The sequence below is a fragment of the Mytilus californianus genome, unplaced genomic scaffold, assembly GCF_021869535.1.
Source record: "Mytilus californianus isolate M0D057914Y unplaced genomic scaffold, xbMytCali1.0.p SCAF_2, whole genome shotgun sequence".
Classification (NCBI taxonomy): domain Eukaryota; kingdom Metazoa; phylum Mollusca; class Bivalvia; order Mytilida; family Mytilidae; genus Mytilus; species Mytilus californianus.
Genome location: NW_026262668.1, coordinates 53,184,897 through 53,208,224, shown reverse-complemented (window position 1 = coordinate 53,208,224; position 23,328 = coordinate 53,184,897). Strand labels below are relative to the sequence as shown.

General features: G+C 31.6%; 2 protein-coding genes across 2 annotated transcripts; both read left to right on the top strand.

Moving 5' to 3' along the window:
• The first annotated feature begins 1,152 nt into the window (after positions 1-1,152).
• Positions 1,153-12,583, top strand: LOC127728987 (uncharacterized). The gene is made up of 7 exons (XM_052236562.1): positions 1,153-1,297; positions 3,055-3,224; positions 4,432-4,546; positions 5,833-6,034; positions 8,409-8,499; positions 11,167-11,393; positions 12,364-12,583. The coding sequence occupies exons 1-7, from the start codon at positions 1,180-1,182 to the stop codon at positions 12,581-12,583; spliced, it is 1,143 nt and encodes a 380-aa protein (XP_052092522.1). The 5' UTR covers positions 1,153-1,179.
• A 4,710-nt stretch (positions 12,584-17,293) lies between these two features.
• Positions 17,294-20,786, top strand: LOC127730023 (protein let-653-like). Its single transcript, XM_052238072.1, has 3 exons — positions 17,294-17,506; positions 18,157-18,481; positions 18,872-20,786. The coding sequence occupies exons 1-3, from the start codon at positions 17,358-17,360 to the stop codon at positions 19,019-19,021; spliced, it is 624 nt and encodes a 207-aa protein (XP_052094032.1). The 5' UTR covers positions 17,294-17,357; the 3' UTR covers positions 19,022-20,786.
• The last annotated feature ends 2,542 nt before the right edge of the window (positions 20,787-23,328 follow it).

The following is a 23,328-nucleotide window of genomic DNA, read 5'->3' as shown; positions in this document are numbered from 1 at the left end:
AATAATTTCTAATTATTTTACTTAATTCAATTTTTAAATTTTAGGATCGTGCATTCTTTATAGTTAGTGAATTCGTTTATCGATGTCAAATTGTAATATTCTTTACATCTTCAATCAAATAAAGTTCGTTTCAAAAGCATGTAATATCATTAATAAAGCATTGAATCAAACTTCTTTGTTGTTGAAAAAAAGTGCGTACACTTTACTTCCTTTTATAAAACTTCAAAGTACAAAAATGAGGGAGGTGTTTTTCTTAAATTTAAAATGAAATCTAAAAAGATTTGACACAGAAAATTTAAATAAAACAATATTCGTATTTGGAGGTGAATCCAGAAAACATTTCAAATATACCAAATTTATGTTTATTTTTATTTGAATGAGTGTGGTTTCGCTTGTAGGGTGATTGGTACATTGCAGAATACGCTTGCCCTGTCGATATTTCTCGTTTTACTCTGTTTGGAGTAATTTCCTTGGTTTTTAAAAAAATCTTTATTGGTTTAAAATGATTTCGACTAGCTAGTTTTGCCTCTTATTTAACTGTTCTGGGAAGGCTATTTTTGTTTTGTTGTTTTGTTAATATATTTTTTTCCAAACCTTTTGTCTCGAATGCAAATTTTGACCATAAATGTATTTGACTTTTCTTTTTATGTCCCTTCTAGTCATAAATTTCTATGTATTTATAAATCCCTGGTTGTCAAATGTTTAGGCATATCTAATGAAGGTCAATTCAGAAAAGCGCTTCGAAAGCTAAAACAATTGAAGGTGTTATTATCATTTACAAGATAACATATATTCCAAAACACGTGACGTATAATTGGGATAACAGGTTTGTGTAACTACCAGTTGGTTGGTGCGCTGCTGCTAAACTGCTTGTCGAGTGACATTGTCCATAAATATTTTTTTCTTATAAGCATGTATTTGATGATTCAATCTGACAGTAAATGTACAGTTTATAGATTAAACCGAAATTAAATTGGCAATTCTGCTGGAAAAGCTGCTCTCAGATGGTTTTCCCTTTACTGTTTTGGGCATTTCGATTCCTGTTTGGCTGTCCACAAGTTTTGATCCTTAAAATCATGCACACGGAAACCGCTTTACATTTTTCATATAAATAAGTAAAATACTAATTTTTTTCAACAGCATCCTAAAGCTGGCAGTTGGTCGTTACGTAAGAATGATATGAATGAGTGGGATGTTGAGGTTACAGCTCAAAGCACACTTGATTTTAACGCAAAGATAATGGCATACGATGCATCAAGTTTTTCCTACTATCAAATTCATGGAAGACCCATTCCAGGTAAGACTATTTTTATGTTTGTTTGTTTTCTGATAATACATGCATATGATTGTACTATCGATATCCATCGATGAGTATCAATAAAAGGAGTGTGAAGCAATCGAACAAAATACATAACTAAATAATCAGATATCAATATAAATTTTAGTTTTTGCAAAGACACAATTTTTAAACGTAGAAACCAACTTATCAATGACAGTACTGTGGCTTCGTTTATTTCCGTGGTTACCAATGTTTGCCAAAGTCAATAAAATACATGCCTATAGAAAATATGTTTGGTTACCAATGTTTGCCAAAGTCAATAAAATACAAGCCTATAGAAAATATGTCCTTTGCACTATACTTTTATTTTATTTAAATCAAGAAGAACGTTGTGAGACACTTGGTGAAAATATCTCTTCCCGTTTGAAAGTTGGGGTTTTTTTTGGGGAAAAGTATTGAACAATGAAATTTTGTGTTTTTACATGAAACATGCGAAGTCAAACTGAAATATCTCGAAAAGTAGGTCATGACGGTATATCCTTCCTTGCATATTTCGAAAATGCATAGACAAATTAAAGTTGTGTCAAAAGTTTAAGAAGGATTTTTTTGTATCGTATGCCTTTAAATTTGCTGTACACCTATATCCACGAAATCATTGAAAATTGGTACAATATTGATTCCATAGTATCAGGATCAGCTTACCATCTTTGTAGTAACATGTAGTGCTAAACTCGGGCATGTGAGTTCGGGTCTTCCTCGCCAAACTTGTTTGAATTATTAAACGACGCTAAAAGAGAGGCGAAAGATACCAAAGTGACATTCAAACTCAAACTCAAACCGTAATGGCAAAAAAAAGAAAAGAAGGAAAGATCAAAAGACCAAAAGACAAACAACAGTATACAAAACACAACATAGAAAACTAAAGACTGCGTAACACCAATCCCAACAGAATCAAGGGATGATCTCAGATCCTACTGAAGGTTAAAAATGAGGGAAAATGAGGACAGGATGATTGGAACATAGCCTCGATTCAGATTATTGTATCCGAGATGAGTGAAATGTTTTACTGCTGGCTGTTACCTATGCATTATAACGATACGAAATTAACAAAGTTGAGCTGAGAGCAGAGTTTATTTGTATGACAATCAATCATCGAACTATAGTATAGATAATAGACCTTACACATTTTGTTCCAATATGATTACAGATGTAATTTGGTCTTGTATACTTAGTAACTAGAATAGTCGTCTGATCGGAAAATTTACAGATTGTGTCCTTTTTCTCTAACGTAACATTTTTACTGTCATGGCTAATACGTCGTTCATCATGTTCATAGCATAAGACATTTATCCTGTTGATAAACCCAGTTGCGGTTCGTTTGAAGTTCTTTCTAGTACATCATGCTTTTATTTTGTTTGTTTCTTTTAAAAATCGTAAACTGGTTTTGGTAATTCAGTACACTACTGTTTCTTGTTTCCGATTAATTTCCTGCTAGTTTATAGTCAAATATAAGGTTAAAAACCTGTTAAGTGTCATTGGACTGCGGAGAGTATTTGTTTTAACATAGCTCCGTAAAAGATTTGTTTTTTTAAGGTAATAAATACACACACATTGAAGGAAAAATCTGTTATCGATAAGGGATTTTTTCTTTGTAGCTTATAAAAGTATAAACACGATTCCCGTGCACCAAAAAGCGGTTAACCTTTACAAACAATTTTTTGTTGTTGAAGCATTTATAATTTTGTTTTCATTTTGGTTTTCTGTATTTCTTTCAGATGAGAATGTAACCTTAGCAATTGAAATGAACGACAACAGCATAGGTGACCTAGATTTTGTTTCGCTACTGAATGTATATGGGAATGAAATATCACATTATTCATTGCAAAAGAGGAACAAAAGCAGCTCTCGAGGGTTTTATACAACTACTGTTATGATTCCACATCAGGTAATTGCTCAACATTGCCTTTCAGACATAATACACGAAAACCAATACCCCTGTGTTTGCATGCTTTATTTCTGAGTTTGAATATCCCTTTGGTATCTTTTGTTTCTCCTTTATATAATCTTTTTTATGTCCCACAATAGTTCTGAGCATTATGTTTTCAGCCCCGAGTTATCGTTAGACCGCTAGCACTTCCGTCCCGTATAAGGCTAAGACTTAAGATGGTTTTAATTTGTTGCTGTGATCACATCAACCTAAAGTTAATACATATGTTCATTATTATTAGAACTATTGATTTAAGATATATACCAAATTAGGGTTTTGATCCAGATTGCGCTCTTTCTTAAATATACAAATGTGGTAGTGTGAGCGCGGGAATAGTGGGCTATGAACACATATTCTTGTTATTGTAAAGTTTGCAAGAACATAGATAATGTAATTGTGCTTAAAATAAAATTTAAGGGCCCTCATGCAAACATTTTTGTATGGCTTCCTGAATTTTTTATCCGAGCGTAAGTGTCATCCCCACTGTATTCGGTATGACAAGTTTATTAAAATGTTGTTGTAGCAATGATATATTCAGCTTTTGCATTAATAAAACACAGTACTAAGCAAATTAAAAATAAAATCTTAAAGACTAAGCAACATCAATTAAGTATGACCGATTTCATAAAAAAAAAAAAATTGTGAGTGACTTGATCCAGTTTATACACCAACAAATTCCTTTACAAATGCGTTTAATCCTTATAATTCTTTTAAATCGGAGATAGGGAATTTAATTTCCCCACTTGTAGCCTCCATCACACGTAAATTGTATATTTTGTGTCATTGAATTGGCTTGGCGTATGAAAATATTTTTTGTTTAACGCAAAAAAGTTTACTCCATGAAACTTGCTGTCTGATAAAAATAAACTACAAAAATATCTTATTATCATTCTTATGAATGTTTTGTGTTTATTATTTAATTTAACGATGAACGCGAAGTGAAAATAAATATTTTTAACGTCAAGCCGGTTTGTGTTATTATCGCCGTCATCTTGTTTACTTTGGTTACAAAAAGTAGTTCCGTCAACGTCGTCTATCGATAAATAAATAATTTCAAGAGCCACTACCGGAAGCACTCTCGACCAATGATATAAACGTATTTCCTGATACGCAAATCATATAAGAATTATGAAGAAATAAAATGTTTTGGTTACTACATTTTCAGTATTTCAAATTGGCAGCTGTTGGGACAACAAAGTCTACAGGCAAAAATTTTGTACGGATGCATCGGGATGTTATAGAAATAGTTAACATAAAACTAGACCATTTACATGAAAAAGGTATGAACAATTGTTAATAGAAATGAAATAAATAGATTAACCATTAGATTAGTTAACGAAAATGCTTTAAGAGGCAAATAATTGATATAATAACGATTATAAACAAAGCAATTTGTATTATTTGTTTTTAAATAATGTATGAGATATCTCAATGAAAAATACATTTATATAAATGTTTAGCCCCTTCTTACAGTTTCGAACTTATGTCAATATTTATTGTATAAATTATAGTCATGACAATCAAACAACCTTAGAATAGATGCGGAAGATTTGAAAGGGATTTTCAAACTCATAAGTAAAAATAAACAGATAACGCCATGGTAAAACACGAATAAACGATGAAAGAAAAGGACAGTCTAGGAAACACGACATAAAAAAAAGCAACTCAAACTCCAACAAATACCAGGCTGAGCTCATTTGCTCTGGAATGGTAAGCAGATCTTGCTTTCATGCTACATCCGTCGTATTTCTCAATTTGTAATTACAAATTCAGTGAGGAGTCTAATTCGGTGATGTCACATTCAAGAAAAAGATGATGGGATTGTGGTTCCGACAATTGGGACATATATGTTGTCATCTATGAAAAAGATATATGTGAAACAGATATTCCAAAACGGTCAATCAACTCGTGATGGCGTCTGTAAATTTCTTCAAAGGGAAAATTTCATTTTTCTTAGTTGGATACCCTGGTTTTAATAGCTTCGTTGTAAGCAGCCACCCTCTATCAAGGAAATCATGATAGAAAACACAAGCTCTTGAATATCGTATCAGCTGGATATATACTCTATACACTTTTGCTACATAGTAATGGAAAGTTTTCAATTGGGAAGCTGAAATTATGTGGTATCCTTTATTACAAAATCACCCCTGCTTTTGATGGGGTTCGTGTTGTTCAGTCTTTAGTTTTCTGTATTTGTTTTTTTATACTGTTGTTTGTCTTTTGGTCTTTTTCTTTATATGCCATGGCGTTGTCAGTTTTGTCGACTTATGAATTTGAATGTTCTTTTGGTATCTTTCACCTCTCCTTTACAAGTTGTATGGGATAGATTTGTTAAACAAAGTAATCAAACTTTGTATTATTTAGTGATATTACATTATCTATATATCAGAACGTGAAATAAAAGTTTGATGCTAGCTTCTTTTCATTCTTTCTAAGAAACTCCTGAATGAAAAAAAAAATTAACAAGTCAGTTCAGCTCATTCCCCTAGGAATGCCGATTGTTTGTTGAAAAACACAGCCTCTAAACATAACAAATGATGCTTTTTGTTTTTATTAAATCTTATAGTTCCATTGTACCTTAATGAGGATCTGAATGTGACATTTGTCATAACAAATGCTGGAAGTCAGGATGAAGATGTTATAGTCACAATAAAAGACGACAAAACTTTTTCTGTCGGTATTAAATCTAGAACATTTCATCTGAAGGCATGGACAAACCAGACGAGTTATTTTACAATACACGGAGGCAAAACAAAAGGAGAAACCACGTAAGTTAGAGTTATGTTTCATTTGTATGCCTCGCTTAAAAAAGCATAGTTTCTGGTTTGTGCGTGCGTGTGTCCGTCCAGTATCATGTTAAAGTTTTGGTTTAATGTAGTTTTACTTTGATGTTGAGACTTGAAATTTAGTACACATGTTCCTTATGATGTGAAGGTTTTACATTATATCCCAATTAGCGTTTTTACCACGATTACACGGTTTACTAAACATGGAAATGTGATACTCCAAGCGTGGTATGGACACCTTTTTCTTTTATCATTTGTCAAATATATCGAAAACTGTTCAAGTATTTCCAATCTAAAATAAACAATTGAGTTCTTCAAACCACATTTATAATTTATATACTGGCATGACTTGATTTAAATGTGATTGAAACGGCAGAACATAAACAAGTTATGTAAGATTTCAAGATATGTTCTTCATATGCGTTATCTAAGGTGAAGTCATTACTATTCACATATTTATCTTTTAATCCCACGTTCAATCAAGGTGTACATGTTTGTAGTTAATTTTCAGGTAAACAGTATAATCAATTGGTACCTCTACTCATATTAATTCATTTATAAATTGGCTTTTCGGCTTTTATTCCCTATAACATGATATATGTTCGAGTTTTAGTTTGGGCAATACAACTGGTATCAAAAATTTTGCATAACTTTATTTGCCTATAAACGAATACTATCTCAGTTTTAATGAGAATAGAAATTGCCAAAAAAAAAACGCACCGAATTTGTTGTATTGTAAATGCTTCTCAGGTTTACATTAAAAGTAATACGTCGACCCAAAAGTAAATGAATTGATAGTCATTATAACATAAAAACGATTTTCGGACAACATGAAGATTTTTCTAAAATTTAGTGAATATCTGACTAATAGACGATCACGAATAAGATCCCCAATCCTCTTTTTTGTATAACTGCTTATCCGTACGAAATATTTGAGGTCAACACGTAATGCCAGTGGATTTATATTAGCGTTTGGTGCTTTATTGACTGTTGTTTGTCTTTTGGAATTTTCTATTGAACCTTGGTATCATAATATGTTTCTAAGTTTCAAATCTTTTGTTTTTCCTGTTTCCCTATAAGAGACGTACTCCTTACGACTGGTTTAATGTTTTTAATCAATGTGATTTTCCTGCAGAAGATCGGTGGGGTATTTTTTTTTGGCACTCCTGCTTCCGCCACCAATAAAAACTAACCGCCCCGATATAGCCAATAGTGCTGAAGGTGGCGTTAAATACCAACAATCAATCTTTATCAATGTTAATTTAGAAACAATAGATAAAAAAATTATAGAAATTTGTCTTCATATTATGGAAATCAATTAACATGATAATTACGCTTGCAATACGTTAGAAAACAAATAGGTTAGTCATATACATAATTCTAATACCTGATAAAAGCAAACCAAATAATTCCCGTGCGCACTAAACGCGTTACTTGAATAACTGTCATCAGGTAAAGCGCATAAAAACCAATAAGGCATTTAAAAAAAACCAACCAAAGGAGATTATGGTTGATTTGCATGTGGGAGTTGCGGCATTAGCTTTAGCACAATTAATTTTTTTTATGAACTAGTAATTAACAAAAATTATCAGCTAAAGGGGCATTAGCTACGATTGATACACAAAATTTTAATACGAATCTTTTTGTTTCAAGTATAAATTAAAGCCTAATTTTGAAATTATGTTTCGCTATCATCAGTTACATGTAGTTTGACCCAAATTTGTCAAAATAAGCTCAAAAACATCGCTGATGTATTATAAACATACAAGTGAACAATTCTACCTCATGTGAATCCGTATTCATGTGAACTTCAATTTAACCCCTTAGCTAGAGCTGAGTTACGCATGTACTAGGCGTGTTCAGCTATCAAAAGGAAAAGAATGTCAACATTGAAAGTGAAACAAGGTGAATTCGAACCATTTCATGACTGATCCGATCCACAAAATATCATTCAGTAACAGGTAAAAAGGATGATTAATCTATAACATAAAATCATACAGACCTACAAAAAATCCAATTGCACGTGGTCGCTGTCTATTTATATTTTTATGTATGTTTATATCGGGTTATATGACCGTCGGAGGTCATCTCAATGGTTAACTAGATGGCGTCTAGACTAAAATACACACGAAATATTGATATATATTATCGAGTCCATGCATGGTTAATTGTTTATTTTAGATTTATTGTAATTTGAATATACGTTTTAGTATGTTATAAATCAGATATGAGAATTTGAGTCAAATCGGTTAACATGAATTTGACAGCTAATGCCCCTTTAAACCTTTGCAGAATGCAAGAATTGCCATCTGGGCGGAAAGTACTTTTTGAAGATTACGATTTGTTTTTTTTTCAGTACTATCACACTAAATGCTAAACCAGCAGCTACGACAAGATCTCACAGCAAGTTTCAACAAATCATAACGTACCTGACAGTCGAAGAAAGGGTCGGTATAACAGATTTTTTTTTCAAGAGTACAATAAAGTAAATATCAAATGTATTAGGCCTATAGTTAGTGTTCAAAGTTAAAGTCTTAACCATTGACCAAAGGGGAAATTAAAGACAAATCAACAAGATTATATATGGCCCCGATAAGAAGTAAACAAAATGGCGAGACAATGTTGCATACGAGAGTTGCAAACTTAGTATAATCATAATTACAAATCGTGTAAAAATTACTTGGTGCATTTGAAAGACTCAGCAATTCATCGTTGTTTGTGTAAAAAACCTATGCAATTTTGTTATATAACGAATATTTTCGTTGGTTGCAACTTCAATATGAACATTTAATAGATTAAGTTATTTCTTTATCTCGTAAGATGTAAAAGGATAAGGCTAGCTTTTTTCGTGATATCTTGGAAGCCCATGTATGTAAAACGATAAAGTAAGTGTGCATATCAATTTGATAATTTAACAGTCATTACATTTACTTTTTACCTCTGTTCGGGTACGAAATACTACTAGCTTTTCACAGATGACCAAATTCATTTGTGCTGATTTTTGCCAAACATGCATTTATTGAAAAGCAACTCCATGGCCAATGTAAAGTATAGCCATCACTTGCTGTCTGTCTTGTCTGTTGTCGATAAAAAAAATAATCTAGACCTCTTTAACTACTTTGCCCATTGGAACCAAATTTGGCTACAATCCTGCTTTGGTTATCTGGTATACAAAATATGTCTATTGATTCCACTTGCCGTCAAATCTAACCACAGACGCTATATATATAGAACAAATGGATTCTTGAGAGTTGTTACTTATAACTTTAAAACCTTATACATTTATGACTGCAAAAAAATATTCAGAATGCAAAGGTATACCTACTGTTTCCTTTGACCAAAATAGTCAGATGATTCCTGATAGGAGTTATTGCCCGTAAATGACCATTTTCAACATTTTTTTCGTGTTTTGCTGTTATCTTTAACATGCTAATATATAGAGAGAAACTATAAACAGGAAACATGATCTGCAAGACAAGATGTATTATACAGTCAAATGACAAGAGTCATAAGTTATCTCCTTATATCCTTACCCTTATAAGACGATTGGCTGTTACAAATTTTGGAAATTATTCTAGATTAAGGAATATTCTCCCTTATCCGGTTTTGGCTGTACTTTTTGTCTTGATTTATAAGCTCTTGTTTTTTTTTAAAACTTTTAGATTTTTAAATATTTTGGTCTCGAGCATCACTGGAGAAACCTTTATTGTCGAAATGTTCATCTGGAACAGTTACTGTTATTGTTTTACTCATTTTTGTAGTTTTGGATATAATCTTAAAAACTATAATAGATAGGGAACAATTTTAAAAACAACAATGATCAGTATAACAAGATCTACAAATAAGTCAAATAGTCGAAATCACCAGTCAACTCATTAAAGAATGATCGTTCCTACAGGACAGTTTTTGTCCATTTTGGCGAAAACCATCATAAATGGAGAGAAATCGTACACAATCGCAACAAATAAAGGAAACGACCAAAATCGACTGCCAACTCCTTAAATGAGCTATCGTCTTTCAATGATAGTGTGTAGTCATTATTGGCTATTATCTTAAAAATCATAATAGATAGAGAGAAAAATATTCAGTGAAATTGATCAGCACGACCAGATCTTCAAATTAAGCAACATAGCCAAACTAAGATTTTCGCCCATTAGTTGGGGCATTTTTGACCGAGGCTGTAGAAAATAGATAAAAACTGTTTACAAGAAGAAACATAAGATCATTGATCATAATTGTCAGTCTAGTCCGTATAAGCTGTTCACTTACGATTTATACCCATTACTTTTTTGTGTTATTAGCTATAATGTTAAAACAACAATAATGATCACCATGACAAGATCTTCGAATAAGTTAAATGGACGAATTCATCAATCGATTCCTTATATGCTTTTTTGTCCTTAAATGTAATTTTAAACCAGTTTAGTGCTTTTTAAACGATATATTGAAAACTATAAAAGATTAACTGAAGCTTTGAACAGCAAAAATGATCAGAAACACAAGATCTACAAATAAGTCTATATGATTGAAATCGCAAATCGACGGCTTACAGAAGTTATGGCCTGAAACCCAAATTTTAAACAATTAATTTTATTTTATACACTTATCTTTCTTTCTGCATTTGAACAACATTGCCTTTAAGGGCGCTCAAATTGAAAAAGTCCTTGTTAATATGACCTATCACATGATTTTTACATGTCATAAGGGGTCCAAGTAATGGAGTAGGAAGTGCTTGATCGTCGGGAACATCTGAATTCATTTCGTAGTTTTAAGAAGTGTGTGAATATTATAATTTATTCTTCTGTCTAAATGGTTCACGGACTATGGGTTTTCGGTTCCCTTTTCTTACTCTCAAATGTAAATTTAAACGGCAAACAAAACTTATCTTACAATGGATCGTTTTTAATTTTTGGCTCAAAATTGATCATGAGAAATAATCGTGCTATTGGCTCTGAGTGGGAGGGGAGTACACAGAGACCTCCTATTTCCTGTTCTGCGAAGTACAGTGGAAGATCTGAAATAAGAACTGAAGGTTTGCTTTCAAAACACATGACTTTTATTGAAGAGATTCGTGGAAAACTCTATATTTATTTTATGTATGCTTTATTTTGTAGAAGGTTGACAAAATTCCACCTGTTTGTAACGTGACGACCACTTCTATTTCTTGCAACGATCCGTGTAAATGTAGTAAAATGAATGCTTTTGTCATAGCCGAGATATGGGATGAAGGTGAGGGGTTATCAGAAATAACAGCACCAAATACTCCACTTAATTCGCTACAAGTGCATGGTTTTTCGAAAGGACTCGTCAAAGCTAAAGGAAAAGTTTCAGCAACATTAATGTGAGTATATGATGTGTTTGAGCTTTAATTTTGAGTTGCCATTTGGTAAGGGATTTTCCATTTTGAATTTTCCTTGGAGTTCGGTATTTTTGTTATCTTACTTTTTTTTTGGGTATAAATTCAATATTCAATGCAAATCATCCCAATAACTTAATTGCATAAATTTGGAGTAAAGAATTAAGAAAAATATGCACTGTTTGTTATCTTTATACGAAAAATGAATAACCTTTTAGATCATATTCATGCTTTTAAGTCTTGAATGTACACAATAAAGAAAAGAAAACTACAGAAAACACACAAAAGGCACTTACATAAACATAATACAATTTAAAGCGAAATCACAATCAACTTCAAGGTGGCATTTAGATATAATTTGTTATTAAGAAAAATGAAAATTAACTTTTCTAACAGAGAAGGGTATTTGTTTTCTCTCAATCGTTTGTGACTTTTGAACACCGGTGTACTACTGTTGCCTTTATGCACCAGTTAAACTGTATTGAGCTGAAAAAAATCTATGTTGTATAGAATGATAGCTAACGCATAATATGTCAAATGTCTGATATCAATCTTATTTGACACACGTATACTATCTTGGTTTTAGATTTTCTTTTCAATTCTAGATGTGAAAATGTTGTTTTCTTGAAAAAAATACCAATTGATTCTTCAACAAAACTCATTTATAGTCCGCATTCCCCAATGATTTAGTTCTAATTTTCCATTTGTATTGCTACTTATAGGTCATCTAAGTGTGTATGCCTTAATCTGAAATGTACTCATTGTTTTGATCCCCGGTTAAATTTACGTGGTTATTTATTTGTTATATATACTATATTTGAAGTCCGTTTTGCAAAAAATGTTTTCACAAATGCTTCAGTTTTGTTGCAATTCCAATTTTTGAATGAAATATGTTACGCAGCATCGCAATAAACATAAACGTGTATTTTATATCTATATATTTGTATATTTGTAGCATCGACTGCTGTCGAAAAAATGTGACCATTGATGTAAAAGATTTGAAAAATCTTACAAGCTCATGTGACATACCAATAGATCCAACATATGACGCAATTAATCCTTGTACAACTACAACCACCACCACCACAACAACAACAACACCTGCATCAACATCAACAATATCTACATCAACAACAATGATCACCAAGGCAAGATTTGCAAATAAAGTCAAATAGTCGAAATCATCAGTCAACTAAATATATAAAATTGAGAATGGAAACGGGGAATGTGTCAAAGAGACAACCCGACCAACAGGCATAAAACAGCACAAGGCCACCAATGGGTCTTCAACACAGCGCGAAAATCCCGCACCCGGAGGCGGGTTTCAGCTGGCCCCTAAACGATAACGTATACTAGTTCAACGAAAATGGACGTCACACTTAACTCCAAAACATCTAAATGAACCAAAATTTAAAAAAAAATCATACAAGACTAACAAAGGCCAGAGGTTCCTATTCAACATGTTTAGTGAGATCTCAACCCTCCCCTATACCTCGTGCCAATGTTGAATAAACAAACACACAGCAATACGCACAGGTAAACTCAGTTAAAAAGAAGTCCGAGTCCGATGTTAGAATGGGTAACAGAAGAAACTAAGCAAAATGACAATGATGAACACAAATTAACAAAAGACTACTAGCAGTTACTGACATGCCAGCTCCAGACCTCAATTAAACTGATTGAAAGATTATGTCTTCATCATATGAAAATCAAGCCCAATCCCTCCCGTAAGGGGTTTAATATCATACCATCATAAAATATATGAGAAGAACATAACCGGTATCATGCCAACAATTGGTTTTAGAATAAATGTGTTTATTTCCGATGCAAAGACCCTATGAGTGAATCAATATTAATTCCAAAAAATACCATCTGTATGTATTGATACGGTCATTGCTATAAGCTAACTGTTTACAAGACTTTGAAATTTTGAAGAAAAAAAATAGGATTTTCTTCACCAGGAATAGATGACATTTGGTGTATTTGGCAAAATCTTTCGGAATTTAGGGTCTTCAAAGCTCTTCATCTTCGTATTTTCTATTTATTTTTTTATTCGAGCGTCACTGATGAGTCTTTTGTAGACGAAACGATATTCTGGCGTAGAAAAATTAATCCTGGCATCTATGATGTATTTATTGTCCTTTCACTACAATATTTGACCAATTTTGCGGAAACCATCGTTTAAAGAGCGAAAGCGGACAATGCAAAAGTGATCTGCAAAATAAGATAACAAACAAAGAAATTGACAGAAATCGCCCTTCAGTGATATTGTTTAGCCATTTTTGGCTATGACCATGAATATCAGTATAGATAGACTAGATCAACAAATTGATCAACGTAGCCAAACTAATCAATCAAAATCTTGTAGCAGTTTTTGCCCATCAATTAAGATTTTTAACCGTTATTTGGCGTTTTTTTGGCCAAAACTGTAGAAGATAGAGAAAAACTGTTAACGAGAAAAAATCTTCAGCAAAACATAAGATCATTGACCGAAATCGTCAGCTTACTCCTTATGAGAATTTTTGCTGTTCAATTACGATTTTTGCACAATTATATTTTTTGTGTTTTTGGCTATAATCTTAAAAACAGTAAACATGATCATCATTACAAGATTTTCGAATATCGACTCCTTATATGATTTATTGTCCCTAAACGGTTATTTTGTTTTACTAATTTTAGTATTTTTAACAATATTTTTTAAATTATAAAAGATAAAGATAAACTGAAGCTTTGAATGCAAAAATGATCAGGGACGCTCAAATTGGCAATGCAGAATTTGTTGTCGTTGTTGGTAGACTTATCACAAGATTGTTCCATGTCATAAAGGATCCAAGTAATTAAGTAGGAAGTGATTGATCAGCGGGAACATCTGAATTCATTTCAAAGCTTTGAGAAGTTCGTGTAGGATATAATCGACTCTTCTGTATAAAAGTTTCACGGTCTATTGTTTGTCTGTTCCATTTTCCTTCTTTAAAATGTGAAATTAAAAGACAAACCAACTTTTTCTTACGATGGATTATTTTTTAAATGTTTTGGCTATACAGTTATCATGAAGAAAAATCGTTCTTTTGACTCTGAGTGGGAGGGAAGAACGAAGACCTTCTGCTTTCTGTTCTGCAAATTTAAAAATGAAGGTTTTCTTTTAAAACACGTGATATTCTTCGAAGAGATTCGTGGTAAACAGAATATTTATTTTATGTTTGCTTTATTTTGCAGAAAATTGACACAATTCCACCTACTTGTAACGTGACGACCACTTCTATTTCTTGCAACGATCCGTGTAAATGTAGTACAATGAATGCGGTTGTCATAGCAGAGATGTGGGATGAAGGTGACGGGTTATCAGAAATAACAGCATCAAATGTTCCACTTAATTCGTTGCAAGTGCATGGTTTTTCAAAAGGACTGGTCAAAGCCAAAGGAAGAGTTACAGCAACACTAATGTAAATATGTTTGTATAAAATCAATTTATATGCAAATCATTTCAATAATTTAAATGCATATATTTAGAGGAAAGAATTAAAACAATATGCACTTTTCATATACCTATTTATATTACCACTTTAATTCTTTTTAGCCTTGCATTTTATACAACAAACTAAAGAAACTATAGAAAACACACAGAAGACATTTACATAAACATAATACAATTAGAAACGTCATCACAATCAACTTTGCAAAGTGAACTAATGTTAAATTTGTTTTTTTGAAAAATGAAAATCAAATTTTTTAACAGGCAAGGGAGTTAGAAATTGTATTTTAAAACAGAACAAATCTATGTTATATGGACTGATAGCTAACGTATAATATTTCAAATGCCGGATATTAATGTTATTTGACAGACGTTAAGTTTGTTTTTAAAATATTAGATGTGAAAAAGGTTGCTTTCTTAGGAAAAAAAACCAGACGATTCTGTAACTTAACTCATCATTTATCAGTTCGTATTCCCCAATGATTTAGTTGTAATTTTCATCTTTATTGCCACTAATTGGTCATCTAAGTATGTTGCCTTAAATGGTTCTGCAATATACTTAGATGTTAAGTTTTGGTCCCAACTTAAAGTTAAGTGGTTTGTTATTGTTATATACACTATATTCAAATTACGATGAAACAAATTTTCCCCTAAATAACCATGAAATCATTTTATTTGAAAAGTTCACAGTTTCGCAAGAGTTGCCTGGGAAAAGTATCCGAAATTCTGACTCACATTTTTGCTTGAATTGTGTTTCAATTCCTATTTTAAAATATAACATCTTACGCAGCATCGCAATAAACATTACATCGTATCTATATCTATACATTTTTATATTTGTAGCATTGACTGCTGTCGAAAAAATGTGACTATTGATGTAAAAGATTTGAAAAATCTTACAAGCTCATGTGACATACCAATAGATCCAACATATGACGCAATTAATCCTTGTACAACTACAACCACCACTTCCACCACAACAACAACACCACCTGCATCAACATCAACAATGTCTACATCAACAGCAAAGATCACCAAGGCAAGATTTGCAAATTAGTCGAAATCATCAACTGTTTAAAGAAAGATTGTCCTTTCATGACACCTTTTGTTCATTATTGCGAAAAACAATTGTTAATATAAAGATAATGTACACTGGAAAAATGATCTGCAAAATAAGATCAACAAATAAAATAATGAAATCGACCGAAATCTACAGTCAATTTCTTTTAGGAATTGTCGCCCTTCAATGATAATTTTTAGCCATTATTGGCTCTAATCTAAAAAATTGTAATAGATAGACAATATAAAAAAAAGATCAAAATACCCAAACTACTGAATCAACATCTTATATGAGTTCTTGTCCATCAATTAAGATTTTTACCCATTTTTTGGCGTTTTTTTTTTTGGCTGAAACTGTTGAAAAATAGAAAATTGTTAATGAGAAAAATTAACAACTAAAATTATATCATTGACCAAAAGTCCAAAGTCTACTCCTAATGGGAACTTTCGCTGTATAGTTACGATTTTTACACAATTATATTTTTTGTGTTTTTGGCTATAATCTTAAAAACAACAAAAATGAATAGCATGACAATATTTTCGAATATCGACTCCTTATATGAGATATTATCCCTAAACGGTGATTTTGTTTATTAATTTTAGTATTTTCAACAATATTTTGAAAACTATAAAAGATAAAGATAAACTGAAGCTTTAAATGCAAAAATGATCAGGGCCGCTCAAACTGGCAATACAGAATGTGTTGTTGTTCCTTATCACAATATAAAAATAAGGAGATGTGGTATGATTGCCAATGAGATAACTATCCACCAAAGTTCAAATGAAGATTGTCATATGTCATTAATGGTCCAAGTAATTAAGTAGGAAGTGATTGATCAGCGGAAACATCTGAACTCATTTCAAAGCTTTAAGAAGTTCGTGTAGGATATAACTGACTCCTCTGTGTAAATGTGTCACGGTCTTTTGTTTGTCTATTCTGTTTTCATTCTCTAAAATTTAACGACAAACAAACTTTATCTTACGATGGATTATTCTATTTTTAATTTTCGGCTAAAGATTTATCACGAAAAACAATTGTGGTTTTCACTCTGAATTGGAGGGGAGTGCAAAGACCTTCTGCTTTCTGTTCTGCAAACTACAGTGAAAAGTAAAATAACAAAAATACCGAATTCCAAGGTAAATTAAAAACGGAAATTCCCTTATCAAATGGCAAAATCAAAAGCTCAAAAACATCAAACGAATGGAAAACAACTATCATATTCCTAACTTGGTACAATAGCTGAATTCATAAATACAGGTTTTTATTCAAAACACGTGATATTCGTTGAAAAGATTCATGGTAATTACAATATTTATTTTATGCTTGCTTTATTTTGTAGAAGGTTGACAAAATTCCACCTGTTTGTAACGTGACGACCGCTTCTATCTCTTGCAACGATCCATGTAAATGTAGTAAAATGAATGCTTTTGTCATAGCAGAGTTATGGGATGAAGGTGATGGGTTATCAGAAATAACAGCACCAAACTCTCCACCTAATTCGCTGCAAGTGCATGGTTTTTTGAAAGGACTGGTCAAAGCCAAAGGAAGAGTTACAGCAACATTAATGTAAATATATGGTTGTTTAAAACAAATATTCAATGCAAATCATCTCAATAATTGAAATGCATAAATGTAAATATATGGTTGTTTAAAACAAATATTCAATGCAAATCATCTCAATAATTGAAATGCATAAATGTAGAGTACAGAATTAAAATAATATACACTAAACCGTTTTTTTCTTATACCAATAATGATATACCTAGCAGACCACTTTAGCCTTGCATTTCATACAACAGACTTAAGACACTATAGAAAACACACAAAAGACATTTACATAAACATAATACAATTAGAAGCGGTATCACAATCAACTTTGCAAAGTTACAATAACATAAACTTGTCAACTTTTTCTAACAGGCAGGGGCACTAGTAATGTTGTCTTGGAACAGAAAAAATATATTTTCTTTATAGTTTACGTGATTGGGTATCTGTTATTTGAAGACTGTGTTGCCAATTTTTGCCTAATAACCATGCAAATGTTTTATTTAAACAGTTTATATTTTCGAAAGAATTGCCTGGGAAAAGTATAAGAAGTTCTGACTCACTGTTTTGCTTCAATTGTGTTGCAATTCAAATTTTTGAATAATATATGTAAAGCGGCATCGCAATGGACATAACATTGTATTAATATCTATACATTTGTATATTTGTAGCATTGACTGCTGTCGAAAAAATGTGACAATTTATGTAAAGGATTTGAAAAATCTCACAAGCTCATGTGACATACCAATTGATCCAACATATGACGCAATTAATCCTTGTACAACTACAACCACCACCACCACTACCACATTGACACCTACGTCTACATTGACTTTTTTGTCTAGAAAAACAACCTTTCTTATGGCAACGACTTCACTCAAATTGTCCGCAGGATCAAGTTCTCTAGTAACGTCAACACCAAATCAAACGACAAAACAGTCAGGAAAGGCCGGTAATACAACAACCACAACGACGCAAAATCCATCATCTTCTAAGGTAAAATATACATCGTTCGTTAGAAATATAGATATTGTATATATTGTTTCATGTACATTACTATTATTGTTTTTTTATTACTATTTTTAGGTGTTTATAAAACATATTACATTTACGTATATGCTTAAGGAATTATTGTTAAGGATTTTTTTAACGTCTTGCCTATTTTTTAAAAAGTATTTCTTTTCAGACATATTAGATTTCCCACCATACCACGGATAAAATATTCATGTTTCATTCAAAAATATTGAATAAGAAAAACAATCGTCATGCCATTTCGCAATTGATAATCCTATAGATTTTTTTCAGACAGTTAAATTCTAAGTATTTTATCCGTGGTATACTAAAGTATTAGCTCTTTTTTAATAAATTATTTTCATGTGTTTGCAGGAAGAAAATTCTAGTTCTTTATCTGATGGTGCTACTTACGGAATTGCTGCTGCAGTTGGTGCCGTGACCCTGGCTGTAATCATAGGAGGTATTGCGCTCATTACGAAAAAACTTACAGCAGTATCACCAAAGAAACCAGAGGACGATTGAACTTAAATATATTTTGTTAAGTTATTTATTTATTTTGTTATTGTTGTTTGTATTTTCGTTAATAATAAAAATAAAACAGCTGACTAGAAAAGTTTAATAGAAATCATGTAAAAGGCTATTTTCTTGAATTTTTGTATTTTTATTGTACTATTTTCCTTTCATTATTTGTCATGGAGTTTTTTTTAATGTGCCAAGAAATAGATCTTATCAAATTTATCATATTTATCTGTGTATTGTTCCATTATAATCACCTCAGCGCATATGGCTTTTCTATTGCTACGTAATTGAGCGACATACAATAAAAGTCTTAAATATGCACGAAATATTGGTCGCTGCACGTTAAGTAAGCAACATTCAATAAATCAATTTAATAAAAAGTAATTCTGTAATAATATGTATTAAAATAGTGCTTGTTTGTCGACCGGTTAAAATGTAGATGTCTACTGGTTTCTTGTGTCGTCAGTTGTTGTCTCAATGCCGTATACCAAATAAGTCCTTAAAAACTTATATAATATATATACAATCCAAGTATGCTTAAAGTATAAAATAAAAAGTGTGTTCAACTGACAAAAAGAAAACTTTTATTCTTAAATCGAAGAAAAAGATAAAAATCGAAATGGAAATAACTGGATATAGAATATCAGCCCGAACAAAAATCTATTGCATGGTGATAATCGAAGCATATCAGAAGATAGTTACTTAAACATTTACATAATGTAAGGTAAAATGTTATCATTACATATGTTGCAATACTCTGAATTCGTTTGATGTTAGCTAATTTTTCACATGCTTTTGTGTTTGAAAGGGAAATGTTGAAATAAACCATATCAAAAACAATGTTATTATACGGCACTAATTTTCCTATCAATAATTAAAGATATAACAATTTTCTCCTTATGTATGGAGATCACCGGCCTTCGGAGACAACTTTACATGCATGTAGTTTTTCATTCTTGACATTTTTTTAATTGTATGTATATAACTTGCAGTGTGTAAAACCAATTTTGATAATCATTTGAATTAGATTTTTTGAAATAAAATATACGAAATGTGGCATGAACATGGTCAAATCCTATCTGCAACCTTACGACCTGACATCTGATTTAAAACGACCTGTGACCATTAAAATGTTCAGACCTTAGTGTAAAGGGTTAAAAGTGACCTAGATGTACTCTACTGGAACCCGATATACAGCCAATTTGTTTATTTGGTTTGTTTCACATTTAGCAAAATAACTATACAGTTAATCATCAGCGTTAATCATGAACGGTTGATATTTTCTTGACAACGGAGAAGTGTTACTTTATTTATTATCGTCTTTCCGTGTACAATGAATGAAGTTTATATACTAATAGGTTGTTAATTGTTACTATAAGCAGAACATATAAGATAGTCTTGAATTGAAATTGTACATGCTTTAGGAAGTCCCCCTCCAATTTATGTATCATCAATGAACATATTATCTTTTGGAACATCTAAAGTAATATACACATTATATTTTTTTCAAATAAAATATTGCTACCCTTGAAAGATGAATCTGTTGGAAAAGAAATATAAATCACTTATTACGAAACTGCAGTTATGTATATGTATTCAAGTTGCCTGTGACTTTATAGTAAGCGAAAAAATAATGTAAAATATTTTTTTATATTTATTTTGTGTAAGATAAAGTTTGTCGATTTTGTTACCATAGAGTAATTTCCTTTTATACAATGTCTTTCATTAGTCTATTAACTGTGATGTAATAAATCTGTAATAAACATATCTTTTTGCTAATTTCGTATTCATATTTTTTTCCTGGAAAGACAAAAAGAAACTGTATCTACAAGTGGGATTGGAGAGAAACTAATATGAATTTGCTACAAACAAAATTTAACCACGAAAAAAGCATAACTGATTAATCATTAAAACAAAATGACGTATCAATCAGATATGAAAATTGGAGATTCGGTGTGATTGCAAATGAAACAAATATTCACCAGAGTCCAAATGACGTAGATGTAAGCAAGTACAGGTCATCGCACGGCCTCCAACAATGACCAAAATCCATACAATAAAGTCAGCTATGAAAGGCCACGACATGACAAAACGTAAATCAATTAAAACGAGATAACCAATTGATGACAAAACTATAAACGAAAAACAATTATGACAGACAGCAACCAACGACAACCATTGAATTACAGGCTCCTGATTTTTGACAGGTAAATGCATAATGTGTATGAATATCAATTGCACATATGCATTCACAAAAGGGCTTTTGAATTCGTGACATAAAGGAGATGTGGAGTATACATCATTAAGATAACAGCCCTAAAATAGTTCTGCTTCACGTTAGTGTACAATTTTGTTGTAGTTATATTGTTTGGAGTATTATAAATCACAAAATTATAAGTACAGGGAATAAGATAGTCATGCTTTATTGCTGTCTTTTGGAAAAGTCCATTATTACTCCAACTCAATTTATACGTCAATATATTCAATTCAGACAAAAAAAAAATCGTTGACGTTTCCGAATTCTGAGTATAACAGGCTGCATGGTCTGGGATATCTCATGTTTTTATTCATATTCAAATGAAGTTAGTATATAGTTGCTATAGTAACTCAGTGCAACGTATTGGAATTAGACTCATCTTGTCTGTCATTGAGTACTAAAATGTCAATTTAGATACAAATTGTATGACTCCAGTGATCAGGCATTATCTATACAATGTTGAATATACGTCATATAGACAGCAACCCTACGGCATATTTTTAATAACCAAACGACATCAAAATGACAACATACATTCTTTAACAATGGACAGGTGTCTAATTTAAACAATATAATAAGTATTCAATGACCACAAATATAATTCAGTTGTGAATAAACAAATCATAAACTATCAAAGATCTGTCAAAACAGATGAGATTTCTTGTGTTTTCTTTATTACTGAACGTTTATTGATATAATGACAGTTACAAATCAAACTAATGGAGAAAAAAAAAGAGCGAGTTAAAATAAAACAAATTTCAAAACCAAAGATCATAAACTCCAGAATCCATTATGCAATGAGCCGATTGATTTATAAGGGTTTTCATTGTTATGTTATAAAATGCCTGTTCATAGATATCTTGTCGTCTAAACCACTGAAATTTCAGTACCTTTTATATACCATTATGCACCGTCTATTCGAAATTTAGTCTTATTGATGATTGAGGTTTCCCATAGCAAAATATTGACTTTGTCATATATATGTTAAAATTGGGAGAGGTGAATAATGCATTTTATTGTTCTGCTCACAGTTTTTCTATTTGATTCTTATAAATTTTAATGTTGCTATGATGACGTGTTTAATATTTATGGAATATCTGTCACCGATGTCCTCTAATATGTTCTTTCAGATTCATAATCCCGTCCTCCTGTCGTTTCTTTGTGACTTGACACTTTATTCTGCTTATTTCCAGACACATCATGAGCAACACAACTGATGCTAAGGATTCACTCTCGGTTTATAGGATGTTTGTATTTTTCTTTTAGTCACGTTATTGTCCTCAGTTTTATTTTTCTATATTTGCCTCTTTATATTTTTTTAATCTGCTTTCACTCTGTATTAAAGTTTAAGTAGGTACACGAAATGCTATAATTTACGATTTAAAATATACCGTATCATTTGAACTTGGAAACTTACAATGTTTTATAAAAGACTGCGAGTGTTCATGTTGTAATAACATTTCTTACTAGTGTCACCTAACGCAACAGGCATTGTTTATACAATATATTCACAGATATAACATTTTATAAACGTGATTTATTAGTTCATTAATACGAAAATAATTAAAGTTCTCTCTTTATACTAAAGATACTATAAATTCCGATGAAGTTCAATTTTCTTCTATTTTTGCTTATCTTTATCAAAAGACCAAATGAGTGAAAAAGTATATTCTAACAAAACGCATTTGACTAGCAGGTCGAACAACTGATGTTATTTACTTCAATTTAGGACAGACTCTTGAATTTTAAAGAGTCGAAATAGGTTGAATGGATCATATAAACCCGAAGGAAAATATAAAACAAGCCCAAACGAAAATATACAAACAAGTCTAAATTGAAAACAACGTTCAAACCTATGAATGCGTTGAATAAAAACCGCAATTTTTATACGTGTGCATGCAAAACAAATTTCTTGGTAGACGGGTCTAAATACAGCACAAACAACATTTTTCCAAAAGACCAAATGAGTGAAAAAGTATATTCTAATAAAACGCATTTGACTAGCAGGTCGAACAACTGATGTTCTTAAACCCTGCTGACTGCCATTGGCGAT

Bases quoted from the DNA above. Each gene is read 5' to 3' on its own strand.
- LOC127730023 (XM_052238072.1), top strand. From the start codon at position 17,358: ATGAATGCTTTTGTCATAGCAGAGTTATGGGATGAAGGTGATGGGTTA. The intron at 17,507-18,156 runs GTAAATATATGG...GTATATTTGTAG, and splicing joins AGAGTTACAGCAACATTAAT to CATTGACTGCTGTCGAAAAA. The intron at 18,482-18,871 runs GTAAAATATACA...ATGTGTTTGCAG, and splicing joins AAAATCCATCATCTTCTAAG to GAAGAAAATTCTAGTTCTTT.
- LOC127728987 (XM_052236562.1), top strand. From the start codon at position 1,180: ATGAATGAGTGGGATGTTGAGGTTACAGCTCAAAGCACACTTGATTTT. The intron at 3,225-4,431 runs GTAATTGCTCAA...CTACATTTTCAG, and splicing joins CTGTTATGATTCCACATCAG to TATTTCAAATTGGCAGCTGT. The intron at 8,500-11,166 runs GTCGGTATAACA...TTTATTTTGTAG, and splicing joins ACCTGACAGTCGAAGAAAGG to AAGGTTGACAAAATTCCACC.